Source organism: Gastrolobium bilobum, unplaced genomic scaffold (assembly GCF_033153095.1).
Source record: "Gastrolobium bilobum isolate Gb01-03AN ecotype WA unplaced genomic scaffold, APGP_CSIRO_Gbil_v1 utg850, whole genome shotgun sequence".
Taxonomy (NCBI): Eukaryota; Viridiplantae; Streptophyta; class Magnoliopsida; order Fabales; family Fabaceae; genus Gastrolobium; species Gastrolobium bilobum.
The window spans coordinates 112,268-125,989 of record NW_026897748.1 but is presented as its reverse complement, the minus strand read 5'-3'; the positions used below and the strand labels follow the sequence as shown (position 1 = coordinate 125,989).

Below are 13,722 nucleotides of genomic sequence, written 5' to 3'. Positions count from 1 at the left end.
TTTGCCTATTTTGATCATTTAATCGATTAAATTTTTGATTTAATCAATTAAAGAGGGACAGATTGATAGATAGTTCTGAATAAGGGGCAAAAGGGTGAAAAAGCCCTAATTCTTGTGTGTTAGGGTCAAGAAATCCGTAAGATCAAATGAACTTTAATAATTAAGATCTGCACGAGTCAAAAGTTCTATTAGTTAGGGCTAGCTCTCGGACAATCCAAAATTATAATTTCATAATTTTTTTTATCATATTCAATATATTAAAAGATATTTTAACAAATAAATTTTTAACACTTTCTTAATATATTTTATACAAATTATATCATTTTTATAATTTAATTTTTTAATAAAATAAGATTTGTACATAAATACATAAGTGAAAATGTAAATAAAATTTTAATATAAGTGAAAATTTAATTATTAATTTTACTAAATTTATTATTAAATGATACCATCAAATAAAGATTTTCTTACCGGGGGTCATGAAAGAATGGGAGTGGATCCTCTCATGTGGAAAAGTAGTCATATGATCATGTTATTTGATCACAACCACATATTGATGATGAGATAAGAGAGAGAAAAATGTATAATTTTTTTTAAATGAGTGATTGTGATCAAATAACATGGTCACATGATCACTTTTTCACATGAGAGGATCTACTCCCTAAAAGAATACAACAATTATAGTGAAAAACTAAAAGTAATGATGAAAAAATTATCTTAATACCACTGCTCTTAGTATGCTATATATTTGAAAGTAAAATAATTGATTTTCTTTAACTACTACCGTTAGAAAAAAAATAGTTATTATTATCCACAAAATTACTAATGTGTATTGTATATAATATGTTTCAATACAAATTTGAATATATAACATGCTTAGAAGTAAATAGAAAATTCTATTTTTATTGATGCGCAGATGAAAATCTCTGTTAAAATATATCACGGCTGAAAAATTCATTTTTGCTGTAAAATATTATGGATGAACTTTCACATGGTTCATAACACGTGACTCTTTATTTTTCATGACCTTTGATATATTCTATAATCATCACACTAATGGTGTGTTGAACGGTAGAATACATCCAAAGGGGTATTGTAAAATAGAGAGATTATACTTACTACCTATTTTTTTACTACCTGTTACTATCAAATCTTAACTGTTAATTATTAATGGATGACATTTCACATGGATTATGGATGACCTTTCACGTGGTTCATAACACGTGACTCTTTGTTTTTTCATGACTTATATGTTTAAAAATGTATCTAAGATAGATCCTTATATAAGAGTCTTTGCTTATACTTATTCTTATTTTATTCTTTCTTCTATTGTTTTCTACACTTTATTTTTTTTTCTTTCATATTTCACTTTTTCTTATATTCTCCATCAAATTCATAATAATTTTTACTTATATTATTAAATATGTAGATTTATATAATTTTTAATTTTTTCAATAATAAAAGTTTTGATGAAAAAAATAGTTTGGAATCGAGTCCCTAAAATTACAGGGTTTTGAGAGTTAGGACTAAAAAAGACCCTACCACAAAAAGTCCTAATGGATTATGACCAAATATAATGCTTTACGGACTTGTCTGCATGTTTTAACCCATTTTGACACTCTTAAATGCACTGTTTCACTCGTACAGTTTTTTTTTTTTTTCCTTTTATCTTAAATTTGGAGTTTTTCAAACTCGTTGTTCCACTTCTACGGTTAATGCACCGTTTCAGATTTTACGTAGAAAAAAAAAAAAAAAAAAAGGAATTCGTTTATTTAAGTGGATATGCATACTATATTCGGAAAAAAAAAATCACAAATATGAGAGTTTACTTTGCAGTTGCCCACTTTCCTAATCAAGCTGAATATCGAATTAAGAATTTGCTACTTGTGCCGATAAAAAAAACTTATCTCACTAAAATTCACTTTTTTTATGTAATGAAATTTTAAATTTTATACTAGACCAGTAAAACTTTTTGCAAGTAAATATAAGAACATAAAATCATACTTTATTTTCGTCCCTCTTTCTTTTCAAGAATAATATGTGTGGTTGCTGTGTATTCTTAAATTAAAAAAAAGGTTAAAAAATTTCTAATAAAATAAGCAATGTGTTTATATTAAAAAATCCTATGATTATGAAATTTACAATGACTCGTTGTAGATAAAAAGTCAAATTCTTTGCTTAAAATTTGATAAAATTATCAACCAATTTTTTTTTTGATAAAATTATATTATATAAGTACTTAAAAAAAAATTGCTTACACGGACATTTCTTTTTAAATCATAAAAGCCATTAAAATTTAGTCATCCTCATTATTTTTCCATTCCATCAACGCGTCTATTACTTTTTGGAGAGATACACGATAAAAAAATTATAAAGTGAAATTGTCTAATAAAAAATTACAAGTTTGAGATATAATCAAGATTCAAGACAAGCTTGGACTTGTCAGAAATGTGTTGGACAGAATGCCCTACAGAGAGGGGTTTTATGAAACATGCTGGGTGTGACCCGGTTTGTCCCTAATGTCACGCGGGCCTATTGTCTCTATGATCGAGATGGACGCTTCGCATTGTCATGTAATTAGGGGTGTTAATGGGACAAGTCGAATTTTAGTCTTAAAAAATTAAGTTTGTGTTTAAATGTATCGGCCTGACTACTGTTATAAATGTAACTATCGGCCTGTAGCCTAACTTATTTACAAAAAATAAAAGCCTTGTTTAGCCTGTTTAAAAAAATTAAGACAACAAAAATTTATTCAAACAAAATATACAATCAACAACCCTAGTAATTTTATAAATATTCATAAGTTCAATTTATATCCAAACAACGTAATATAGAACAAAATCATTTAAAATGGGGTGAAATTGATTGAGGAGAAAGAAAGGACTATTAGGAGTAGTATAAAAAATATAAAATATAAATAAAAAATAATATACTAGGCCAGCCTGAGAGTGGCCGAGCTTTTGATTATTAAATGACCTTTTTATTAAATGAGCTTTTATAAAAGTCCAAGCCTATGCCAATAATCAATCTTAGACATGTAAACTCAGACCTTCAAGTTGAGTCAAAGATTAATTTGTTTAGTATCCCTACATGCAGTGACTCGAATGCACGAAAAAGTGTGGTATAGTTTGGGATTATGCTGTAGAGTTTTTTTGAATAAATGAGTTGAAAGTTATGGCTCAATAAATTGAGGGTACATGGCTTACGGTTTTGTTGTCAAAGCCACGTCCACGTATATGCAGTGATTTCTGGCATGGTACAAAACAACCAGCATGTAGGAATGAGATAGTCGATGAATTCCAATAAAGTATCAAATCATTTTTCTTTTGGGCGGAAAAGCGTTGAAGATCTTATATTTGTTTCTCTTCACTCTAGATTTCGTTTATAATTAAAGAATAATCTTTTCTTAATGTAGATTTCTCTCTCTCTTTTTGTCTTATTTTCAGTATTTTAATTTGATTTATTATTACTTGACAATTATGCTGAATTTATCTAGCACCTGTAGCATTACTTATAGTTTTAATATTTAAAGCAAGGGTTTTATAATTCTCATTTAACATGAGAATTTAAATTTTCCTACACACCCTTCGATTTCCGTGCTGACATGGGTCTTACATATAATTTTTTCTAACACATGGGTCCCACATGTTTTTTATCTCTACAACATGAGATTGAATTCTCATTCAACATGAGAAAATCAAACCCCTTAAAACAAACATCCAATGTGTGTAACTCAATTGACAATACAAATTAAGTAGAATGAGAAAAGAATCTGTATTTAACAGACTCAAAGAATTGAAATTTATAGAAATACCTGAAAAGCTGACTCGTATTAAAGAGATAATTAAAATCGATATTAAAAAAATATATATTTAAGGCAAAACGTATTAGCCAAGTCATTTTTCAGATATTATAGCTACAAGTGGGAAAAGTTAATTGAAGAAAGTAGAGCTTTTGGCTCATTGGAAATTGATGGAAGTATAGATACCTAAGAAGCCCAATACTGGATTATAAAAAAAAATAAAAAATCAGATCTGATGGATTACGAAGTCCATTTTCTCACTTATCTTCTCATTCTATTCCACCGAGACAAAGCCCATGTTTAGTGTGGAGTAGCCCCAACTACATGGATTATGTGATCCCGGGATTATCTGGTTTATGAGTTGCAAACTAAAAAAAAAATGCAGATAATTTTTAGGATATAATATCTGTAATTTTTGTGTGTGTCTATTTTACTTATTCTTTTTCAATATTGTTAAATCACAATCTTAACCGAATTTCATTTTTTTCTCTTCTCACATTGTTAATTGAGATTATGATACCATGGTATTGGAGAGAAGTAAATAATATATATATATATATATATATATATATAAATAAATAAAAGATAAACGTAACATCTAATATTTCCTTAGGTTTATGACTCTTAGGCGGGTAGGATGTACTTCTGTTTTTTTTTTTTTTTTGTGGGCTCAGCCTTTTAATCTACTGAAAAAAAAAATCATATCCCTAATTTTTAAATGTCAAAGCTACTCTCAATGGAGTTATAATTTAATTAGTTTTAAGAGGAAATAATTTTTATTTTATTTTTTGTCTTCATTGGGTGCCCTCCTTTTATTTATTTATTTATTTTTGATTTACATGAGAAGATGAAAATACTTGTACGCTTTAAAATGGCAGCAGCGTTATTAGCAACGGGACCGGGGTCTGCGACCCTACTCAAAGGGATGTGTCCTTTAAATAGAAATTATGTGGTCCATGCACAATGTCAAATAATAAAGGCGGAGGTTTAAAGTTCTTTCTTGCATTTATTTATAGATAGGATTCAATTACAATAATGCAGTTAGGTGGAAGTGTTTGATGATTGATCTGTAGCTTAAAATCAAGTAAAGAGCGGCCACTGTTAATACATTTCTTTTTCTTCGTGTGCCAGTGCAATCCATATACGAAAAACTTATAATAATGGTAATTTATGGTTCAACGTTATTTTAATGGAAGCATGAAATTGAACTATTTTGCTACTACCTTCAGGATTGCGTACATAATTTGGTATGATAATTCGACTTGGGCCTACCCGCCTGTATGGCTAGTTGCACCCACTAGCGGACCCAGGAATTTTATTGAGAGAGGACAAAAAATAAAAATATCTCTTCATAAATAAAAGTATTTCAAATACAATTCAGATCTAATATGCAAAAAATTGAAAGAAATTTATTACAGAAATTAAGATCACTTCACTTAACTCTTACTCTATGTGTTTTCATATTGTTAAACTCATCTATAATTGAATCCGTGCTAAAACTCAAAATAATTTCTTTTTCAATGTATGTAATCAAAGAATCATCAAGAAATTAGTCTTTCATTCTACTTCGAAGCCTGGTCTTGATTATCTTCATAGCTCATAAAGATCTTTCAGTAGTTGCTGTAGAAACGGGAAGGATGAGTACAAGTCTAATCACTCTATCAATAAGAGGGTAAATGATAGACTTTCCAGTTCTTGCTAGCCCTTGACATAATTCTGATGTAGTTGATAAATTAATTAAATCTGGATGTTTAGGAATGTCAAGCTCAAAATGTTGTAACTCCATCTTCAAATGCAATTTTTCCTGTTCCGTGAAATCTCTAGAATAAAATTTACCAACAAATTTGCAAATATCATCACTATTAAATGACTTGTACCTGTTTTTTGGATATAAAGTCATGCTCAAAGCAAGTAATTCTATAGTATTATCATTTAACCTGCTATTTAATTCTTTCAATTGATAATCAATTGTAGCACAAAAGATATTTACCCTACAAAATTTTTCAGTAGAAAAATCACCTTGTTCATTTCGAGCACGACCTCTCCTTCCAATATATTTTGCACTCATATCTGGAATGTCAATGTCATGTTTTATGCAAAATTCTTGAACATGAACCAAGAAAGCTTCCCAACCTGTCTCTCTTAATTTCTGAAGTAACTCTTTTGTAGTTGAAACCAGATGTAAGGCATTTGAAATATCTTGAGACATTCGTTGCAAAGCTTGACAAAGGACTTCAGTAATACCCATAATTTCTTTCATAAGGTGCAATATGATGATAAAATCAAAAGATGTCAATGATGAGTATGCATTATCTGCATCTCCATGATGTGATGATGTCTTTCCTTCATTAGAAATATTGTCAAGAACTTCACATGTGGCTTTAAACATTTTAAACAAACTACATATTGAATTGTAATGAGAACTCCAACGAGTAGCTCCAGCTCGATGTAAAGTACCAATCTGATTAAGACCAACTCGTGATTTGAGTTCATCAATAGCAATCATTCTTGCAATTTCACTTGCTTGGGCAGCACTTAACTCATCATTACGTTTACAAGAAGAAGTAACAATATTAATTATGAAGTTTAATTTTTCAAAAAATTGATGAACATGTTTTACCTTATGAGATGCAGCAACCAAGGCAAGTTGAAGGCGATGAGCTAAACAATGGACATAATAAGCAGTTGGACACTCAGCGCAAATTAAATCCTGCAATCCATTCCATTCACCTCGCATATGGCTAGCTCCATCATAGCCTTGTCCTCGAATATTTTGAACGTCAAGATTATGGTGACAAATAGTGTTGAATATTCCTTGTTTCAAAGTCTTAGCACTTGTATCTTCCACATGTACAAGACCGAAAAACCTTTCCCGTATAAAACCATCTTTATCTACGAATCGCAAAACAATAGCCATATGCTCTTTTCTAGATACATCACTAGCTTCATCAACAATAAGACAAAACTTGGCATTGGAAATTTCTTCTTGTATTGTGTTCTTTATCTTTTGAGAGAAAACATGAAGAATTTCCTTTTGAATTTGTGGAGAACTATATGATGCATTTTGAGGAGTTTTTTCTAAAACAACTGCTGCAACTTCTTGATTATAAGAAGCTAAAAACTTTATCATCTCAAGCAAATTACCCTGATTAAGGAAGTTTTCATTTTCATCATGACCTCTAAAAGCACATCTTTGAAGAGCAAGCCATCTTGTCACGTCCACAGAAACTTGTAGTCTCAAACGATTAGTTGCAATCTCATGAGTAGTAAGTTTTTCAACCAATATCTCAATATGTTGAGATTGGTTCATAAGATCACAACTTGAACTCACAACATTTTTATGCATTGAGATAGCATTTTTCCCAACATGGCGTAGAAAAGCACAATTTTCTCCTACATTAACCTTTTTCCAATTTCTAAATCCCTCAACAACAAATGTATTAAGTCCAACACGACCACTACCACCTGGTTTACTAGATAAATAACAAGGCAAACAAAATGCAGCATCTTTACTTGGAGAATACTCTAACCAAGATGGAAATAAGTCAAACCAAGAAGAGCAAAAATGACATTGATTCCTCTCTGACCCAGAAAAAGGATAATTTTGAAGCTTGCATTGAAATGGACCAAGTTTAAGATAAGCACGACGAATTTCATCTTGTTGATTTATAGGATATTTCCATATTGGAGGGCGTAGTGCATGATCTCTTTCCAGTGAAGCAAAATCAACTTTAACTACCTCTTTATTTTCAATTCTAGGAAACTTTGAAGAAGGAGTTTCAATATTTGACAATGCAAGTAGATGAGGGAAAAGACTCAGTATTCTTTATCTTAAAATAAACATCAATAGTAGCACTCTTTCCCATAATAAATACCTACAATATTTCATGTATAAAATATAAAATAAAATCGTAGTCAGCAAACAAGAAATCAAAAGTTCAAAATACATGCTTGAGTGTGAAGTTCAATATGATTCACATAAAGGATGAAATAGAAAAAATCCTAAAAATCCTAAAGTTGGATGATATTCGCAGATTTCAAACTATAAAAAATAAAATAAAATAGAAAAATTGTTTTATGTCTTTTATAAAATAGAACAATCAAATAGGCGTAGAGATACAGATAAAATAGAACAATTGTTTGATAGTCAAGAAACCTACAATAAAATAAAATAGACTCACCAGTTCCCACAAAAAAAAAAGAATAAAAAATAAAAAGAACAATTGAAAAAATAACGAAAACATGGATGATATGCGCAGATTTCAAACTATTGTTTGATGTCTTTTATAAAAAAATGCAGATTTCAAAATAAACGGGTTTCGACTTTCGACTTTCGAGACAAAACAATTAAATAGGAATAGAGATACAGATAAAGAATTTCATAAAAAAATAGAGATAGAGAAAGACCTCTGAGGAGATTTAATGGCGTTGGGGTCCATGGGTTGCAGATGGGTAATGAGGGTTTGTTAAAGTTGAGAGAGGGAGAAGTGGGTTGGGGAATAGAAATAGGAATAAAAAAAGGTTGAGTGTAGTGTGATATTGATGGTGTTATGGAGATTAATTTTATATTATAAAATTTTAAAACAAATAATTTAATAATATTATTCAAATTTTATTTTTTATATATATAAAAAAATTTCTTGAAATTGGGGGGGGGGGGGGGTGGCCCACGTCTCTTCATGCTTTTGAATACTGCAACTATTATTATAGAAATATACTTCTCCTTTCATTGTAATTTTTTTTTCTGCAGCAACATTATATAAAGTCAAGATATGCATTTGAATACTGATTTTTTTTTTTTAAATGTCAGGTTTCATCGGTGGATTTTAATATAATTGTGTTTGTTGCAAAAGTTTTCATTTGCAGCAACATAAGAAGCGACGAACCTTTATTATTATTATTTTCTGGTTTCCAGTATATTGAGGGAATAGGAAAAGGAAGAGTAATGATCACTCTATCATACCGAACTCTATAGGGATATGGTACATTTGTTACATATAATAAAACTTTTTTGGTTCATAGAATGAGATATGTTATATCCTAAGCAGAAGGTCAATCTTTTCATGCATTGTAAAATTATAATTGCAATTGCATAAAAGAAATTGGTTGGAAAAATAACTTTTTACTTTCTTTTTCCTTCGCCTTTAAACTTTGTTTATTGGATAGTGTTGGTGTGCATTCCACTTTTCCTCTTTTAATTTTAATGTTGACGGCTTGGAGGCGTGGGCATGCACCGCATACTAGGTGTAAGGCTTGATGTTTGATTTTTCCTCAATCATCCTATTAAATGCTCTCTCATTTCTCATTAATGAAATCAAAGAAGGGGTAAGGTTTCCACTCAACTATAAAAACCCTAGAAACTAATCATAACTAGCTTTTGGATAATAGTTTTTGATAGTCAATTCATCTAGAGAGAAGTTTGAGAGAGACTTCTCAGAGACCTCTTTAGAGAAGTATGAGAGAACCACCATTGTTGGTGAAACTTGAGAGTACCATCATTGTTGGTGAGGTTTGAGAGCACCTCTAGCGAGTCTAGAGAAGTTTGATTTCTTCTAATCCTACTATTTTGCATAGTGCAAATTTTTTGGACTAGTGTCCCATGATTTTTACTTCTCTACATTGGAGTAGTTTTTTCATGTTAAAATTGTTGTGTGTTCTTCTTCATCGCATATCTATTTCTGCATTTTTTGCTTCCTGTATTTTTCTGCGTTGTTTGTCCGATTAGAGACTTAGGCCTTTTGCTTGTATTGACCGACCGGTTGTATAGTGTGTGCCGAGCAAAAAGCTCGAGACTACCAATTGGGTGAATGCTAAGAGACTATTTGAGGGATCATTGAACCCAACAGTTGTATCAGAGCTCGAGTTCGAAGGGTTTTCAAGAAGACGAGATAGAGACAAGTGTAATATCACATGATGGAGATATGTTCAAGCTGACAGCTAATAATTTCACCTATTGGAGACCTATGATTGAGGACCACCTATATTGTAAAGATCCATATGAGCCTATTCTTTAATGCCATTAGACCTGAAAGGAAGAATTAAAAAGAATGAGAGATTTTGAATAAGAAGACCGTGGCTACAGTCAAGGAATACAATGATAAAAGCCTCTTCGAGCATGTTTACAAATTCACCAATGCGTATGAGCTATGGACGAAGCTAGAGTCCATGATTCAGAAGAAGACTTCAAGGAACACAACACACTTGGTTCGCCGACTTTTAAAGCTTGAATACAAGGATGACATGAGTATCATCGAGCATTTAAACATGTTCAAATGCGTTATGAATCAGTTATCAAAGATTGAAATGAAGATTAATGATGAGTTTCACGCACTGCCTTGCTTGAAAGCAGCACAAAGTGTCTTTTGTTCGACCTACTCAGCCCAAACGACGAAGGTATATCCTAGACTTCGTCCATGGTGATGTTTGTTCCATAGGGAATAGATCGATCGGTGGAGCTCAATATTTTTGTATCCTTTATTGATGATAATTCTCTTAAAGTGTGAGTATATTTGCTGAAGTCCAAAGACAAGGTTCTCTAAGCATTCAAAGAATTTAATGTTATGGTTGAAAGGGAGACCAAGCGAAAACTGTAGGTAGTCCGATCGAATAACAGAGGAGAATATTGCAGCTCGTTCGAAGCCTATTGTCGGGTGACTGGTATAAGTCTAGAGAAGACGCCTCCCAAAACTCCTTTGCTGAACAGAGTTGTCGAGCGGATGAACGAAAAAATAGAAGAGATAGTCAGATGCATGTTATCTCATGCCGAGCTGCCAAAGTCATTTTGGGGTGAAACCATCCAAATGGCTGTAGACTTGATTAATTTGTTACCATCTTGACCACTTGAAGTAGAAATTTCTAAAGAAGTATAGATCGTCGAAAAGCAACCTATGACTATTTGAAGGTGTTTGGTTGCCGGGTGTTCATGCATATTCTAAAAGATGAAATGACGAAGCTTGACACCAAGACAAATGAGTGCATATACCTTGGTTCCCGAAGATGTGAATTTGGATAACGATTTTGGAATCGTGACAGCCAGAAGGTTGTGAGGAGCCGAGATGTATTCTTCCATGAAGATGAAACCATTAGAGACATCTAAAAGCCCAAAGTTCGAGTTGCTAGCCGGTGTGAAGAATCAGTCCCTCTTGTTCGGGCGAAAAAAAATGGAGAAATAACTCAAGAGAATACTAATCAGAATGAATGAAATAATCTGACCGACTAATAGTTAATGAAGAAAATAATGATGTCGATCAAACAGAGGTCCAAGATGATAATAATGATCAGGACCATCAACCTGACAATCGAAAAACAAGACACTCAACTAGAGTGAGATGACCGTCTTCCAGGTATCCACTTGATGAGTATATTGTGGTTACTGAAGAGGGAGAACTGCACAGTTATGAAGAAACAATGTGGTCTATTGAACGAAATGAATGAGAGAAAGCTATACGAGATACGATGAAGTCCTTGCATGAAAACCAGACTTATGAGTTGGTCGAGTGGCTAAAAGGAAGACATGTTCTGAAGAACAAATAGCTTTACAAGATCAAGCATGAGGATGCCGGCCAGAAGCCAAGATACGAGGCAAGAGTTGTAGTGAAAGACTGAAATCAGAAGAAAGTGATAAACTTTTATGAAATATTTTTTCGGTCATGAAGATGACTTTAGACCTGGTGGTATTAACCATGGTAGCCTCAATGATTTTGGAAGTAGAGCAGATGGACGTGAAGACTGCTTTCCTTCATGGCATTCTGGAATAAGAGCCTTACATGGAGTAACCTGGAAGGTTCTAAGCTCCAGGACAAGAAGATCAGGTCTGTCGATTGAAGAAGAGTTTGTATAGTATAAAACAAGAACCTTGGCAGTGATATAAAAAGTTTGAATCATTCATGACTGAGCATAATTTCAAGAAGACTGAGGCTGTCCACTGCGTATTTATGAAGGGGTATGAGGCCAGAGATTTTTTTATTTTACTTTTGTACGTTGATGATATGCTGATTGTAGGGCAAGATAAGTAGAAGATAGTTGGCCTAAAGAAGGCTTTGAACTCATCCTTCTCAATGAAATATCTTGGACCTGCAAAAAAAATTCTGGGAATCAAGACTATTAGAGACCGACCGAGAAAGCTATTGTGGCTTTCCCAAGAAAAATATATTGAGAAGATCTTGAAGAGATTCTGTATGGATCAAGCCAAGATAGCGAGCACTCCCCTGGCCAGACATATAAAACTGAATCAGAAGATCAGATGAAGATAAGGAAGAGATGTTGAAGATCCCATATCAATTTGCAATCGAAAGTTTGATGTGTTCAATGGTTTGCACAAGATCCGACCTGACATATGTTGTTGGAGTAGTCAGCCGATATTTATCTATTCCCGGCTGGGAACACTAGGAAACTGTGAAATTAATTTTCAAATATCTCTAAGGAATAACAAAGTCATGCCTCTGATTTGGAAAGGGTAAGGCTAAGCTGCTAGGCTTTATATATGTTGATCTAGGGTGAGATTTTGACTAAATGAAGTAGATGACATGATATTTGCTGACTTTTGCAGGAGGAGCTGTCTCCTGGCAATCAAAGTTGTAGAAGTATGTTGCACTATCAACGAATGAGACTGAGTATATAACAGCGACTGAAGCTTGCAAGGAGATGATATGGATGAAGAAATTTCTTCTTGGTTATGAACAAGAAAAATATGACCGGAAGTATGACAATGAGAGTGCTATTCATCTGGCGAAGAACTCAACCTATCACGCCCACTCGAAACATAATGACGTGAGGTATCACTCGATCTAGGCGGTGATAGAGGAAAAAGAACTTGAGCTTGCCAACAATCATATCGACCGAAACTGGTCCGATATGATGATAAAACCGACCAGTGCAAGAAAATTATAAAATTATTGTGAAGGAGCCGAGCTGTTGAGCCCCACCGGATCTGACTCGATGCATTAAATTCGGAAAGGGCATATTTTTTCGGGGTGCGTTCTATTGTTCCTTCTTTAATGCTGACGACTTGGAGGCGTGGCCATGCACTGCATATCGGGTGTAAGGCTCGATGTCTTAATTTTTCTCAATCACCTAAATAAATGCTTTCTCACTTCTCATTAATGAAGATCGAAGAAGGGGTAGAGTTCCCCCTCAACTTTAAAATCCCGAGAAACTGATTGTAACTAATTTTTGGATAGTAATTTTTGATAATCGATTCCTCTAGAGAGAAGTTTGAGAAACAAACATTTTTAGAAAAGTCTGAGAGAATCACCGTTGTTGGTGAGATTTGAGAGCACCTCTAGTAAGTCTAGAGAAGTTTGATTTCTTGTAATCCTAGTATTTTTTATTGTGAAATTTTTTTGGACTAGTGTCTCGTGGTTTTAATTCTTCACATTGGAGAAAGTTTTCCACGTTAAAATTGGTTTGTCTTCTTCTTCGTCTCATCTCTATTTTTGCCTTTCCTGCTTCCTGTATTTTTTTGCGCTGTTTGTCCGACTGGAGACTTAGGCCTTTTGCTTGTATCAACCGGTTGTGTAGTATATGCTGACCAATTCTAACCGTGTGTGCCGAGCAAAAAGCTCGTGACTACCAATCCGGTGAATGCTTTTGCGTGATTATTTGAGGGATCGTTGATCCCAACAGTTAGTATAAACTGAAGCTTACTTTTGTTATAACAAATAAATTGTCTTTAGAAAATTTTTAGTAAGAGATCACCCATAAGACAATAAAATATTAAAGAGATGATAATAATAGAGAAAGAATAATGACATTTAAACCATTAAAATTGGTTTAGTGGCTATGAAGTTTCGGTAATTTGTATTAGGTTATGTGTTCAATTCTTACAATTGTATGAAAAGATAACTTATATATATTATTTTTAGATGAAATTAAAAACATATATTTTGATAACACTTTTTTTTAATTTTTGGAATAAAAAT

At 32.6% G+C, this 13,722-nt stretch overlaps 1 protein-coding gene across 1 annotated transcript; it reads right to left on the bottom strand.

The window, feature by feature from the left end:
• Positions 1-5,399: 5,399 nt before the first annotated feature.
• Positions 5,400-11,686, bottom strand: LOC133309826 (uncharacterized). Its single transcript, XM_061510665.1, has 5 exons — positions 11,484-11,686; positions 11,094-11,188; positions 10,785-10,894; positions 6,423-7,565; positions 5,400-6,341 (listed from the first exon to the last, which is right to left on the bottom strand). The coding sequence occupies exons 1-5, from the start codon at positions 11,684-11,686 to the stop codon at positions 5,400-5,402; spliced, it is 2,493 nt and encodes an 830-aa protein (XP_061366649.1).
• Between the last annotated feature and the right edge of the window lie 2,036 nt (positions 11,687-13,722).

What these genes read in the sequence shown, in the direction of transcription:
- LOC133309826 (XM_061510665.1), bottom strand. Translation starts at nt 11,686, where the DNA reads ATGATTCAAACTTTTTATATCACTGCCAAGGTTCTTGTTTTATACTAT. An exon ending in TCACATCTTCGGGAACCAAG is followed by an intron (nt 7,566 to 10,784) that starts GTATATGCACTC and finishes CCTTCTTCAAAG; the next exon opens with TTTCCTAGAATTGAAAATAA. An exon ending in TGGTTGCTGCATCTCATAAG is followed by an intron (nt 6,342 to 6,422) that starts GTAAAACATGTT and finishes CGTAATGATGAG; the next exon opens with TTAAGTGCTGCCCAAGCAAG.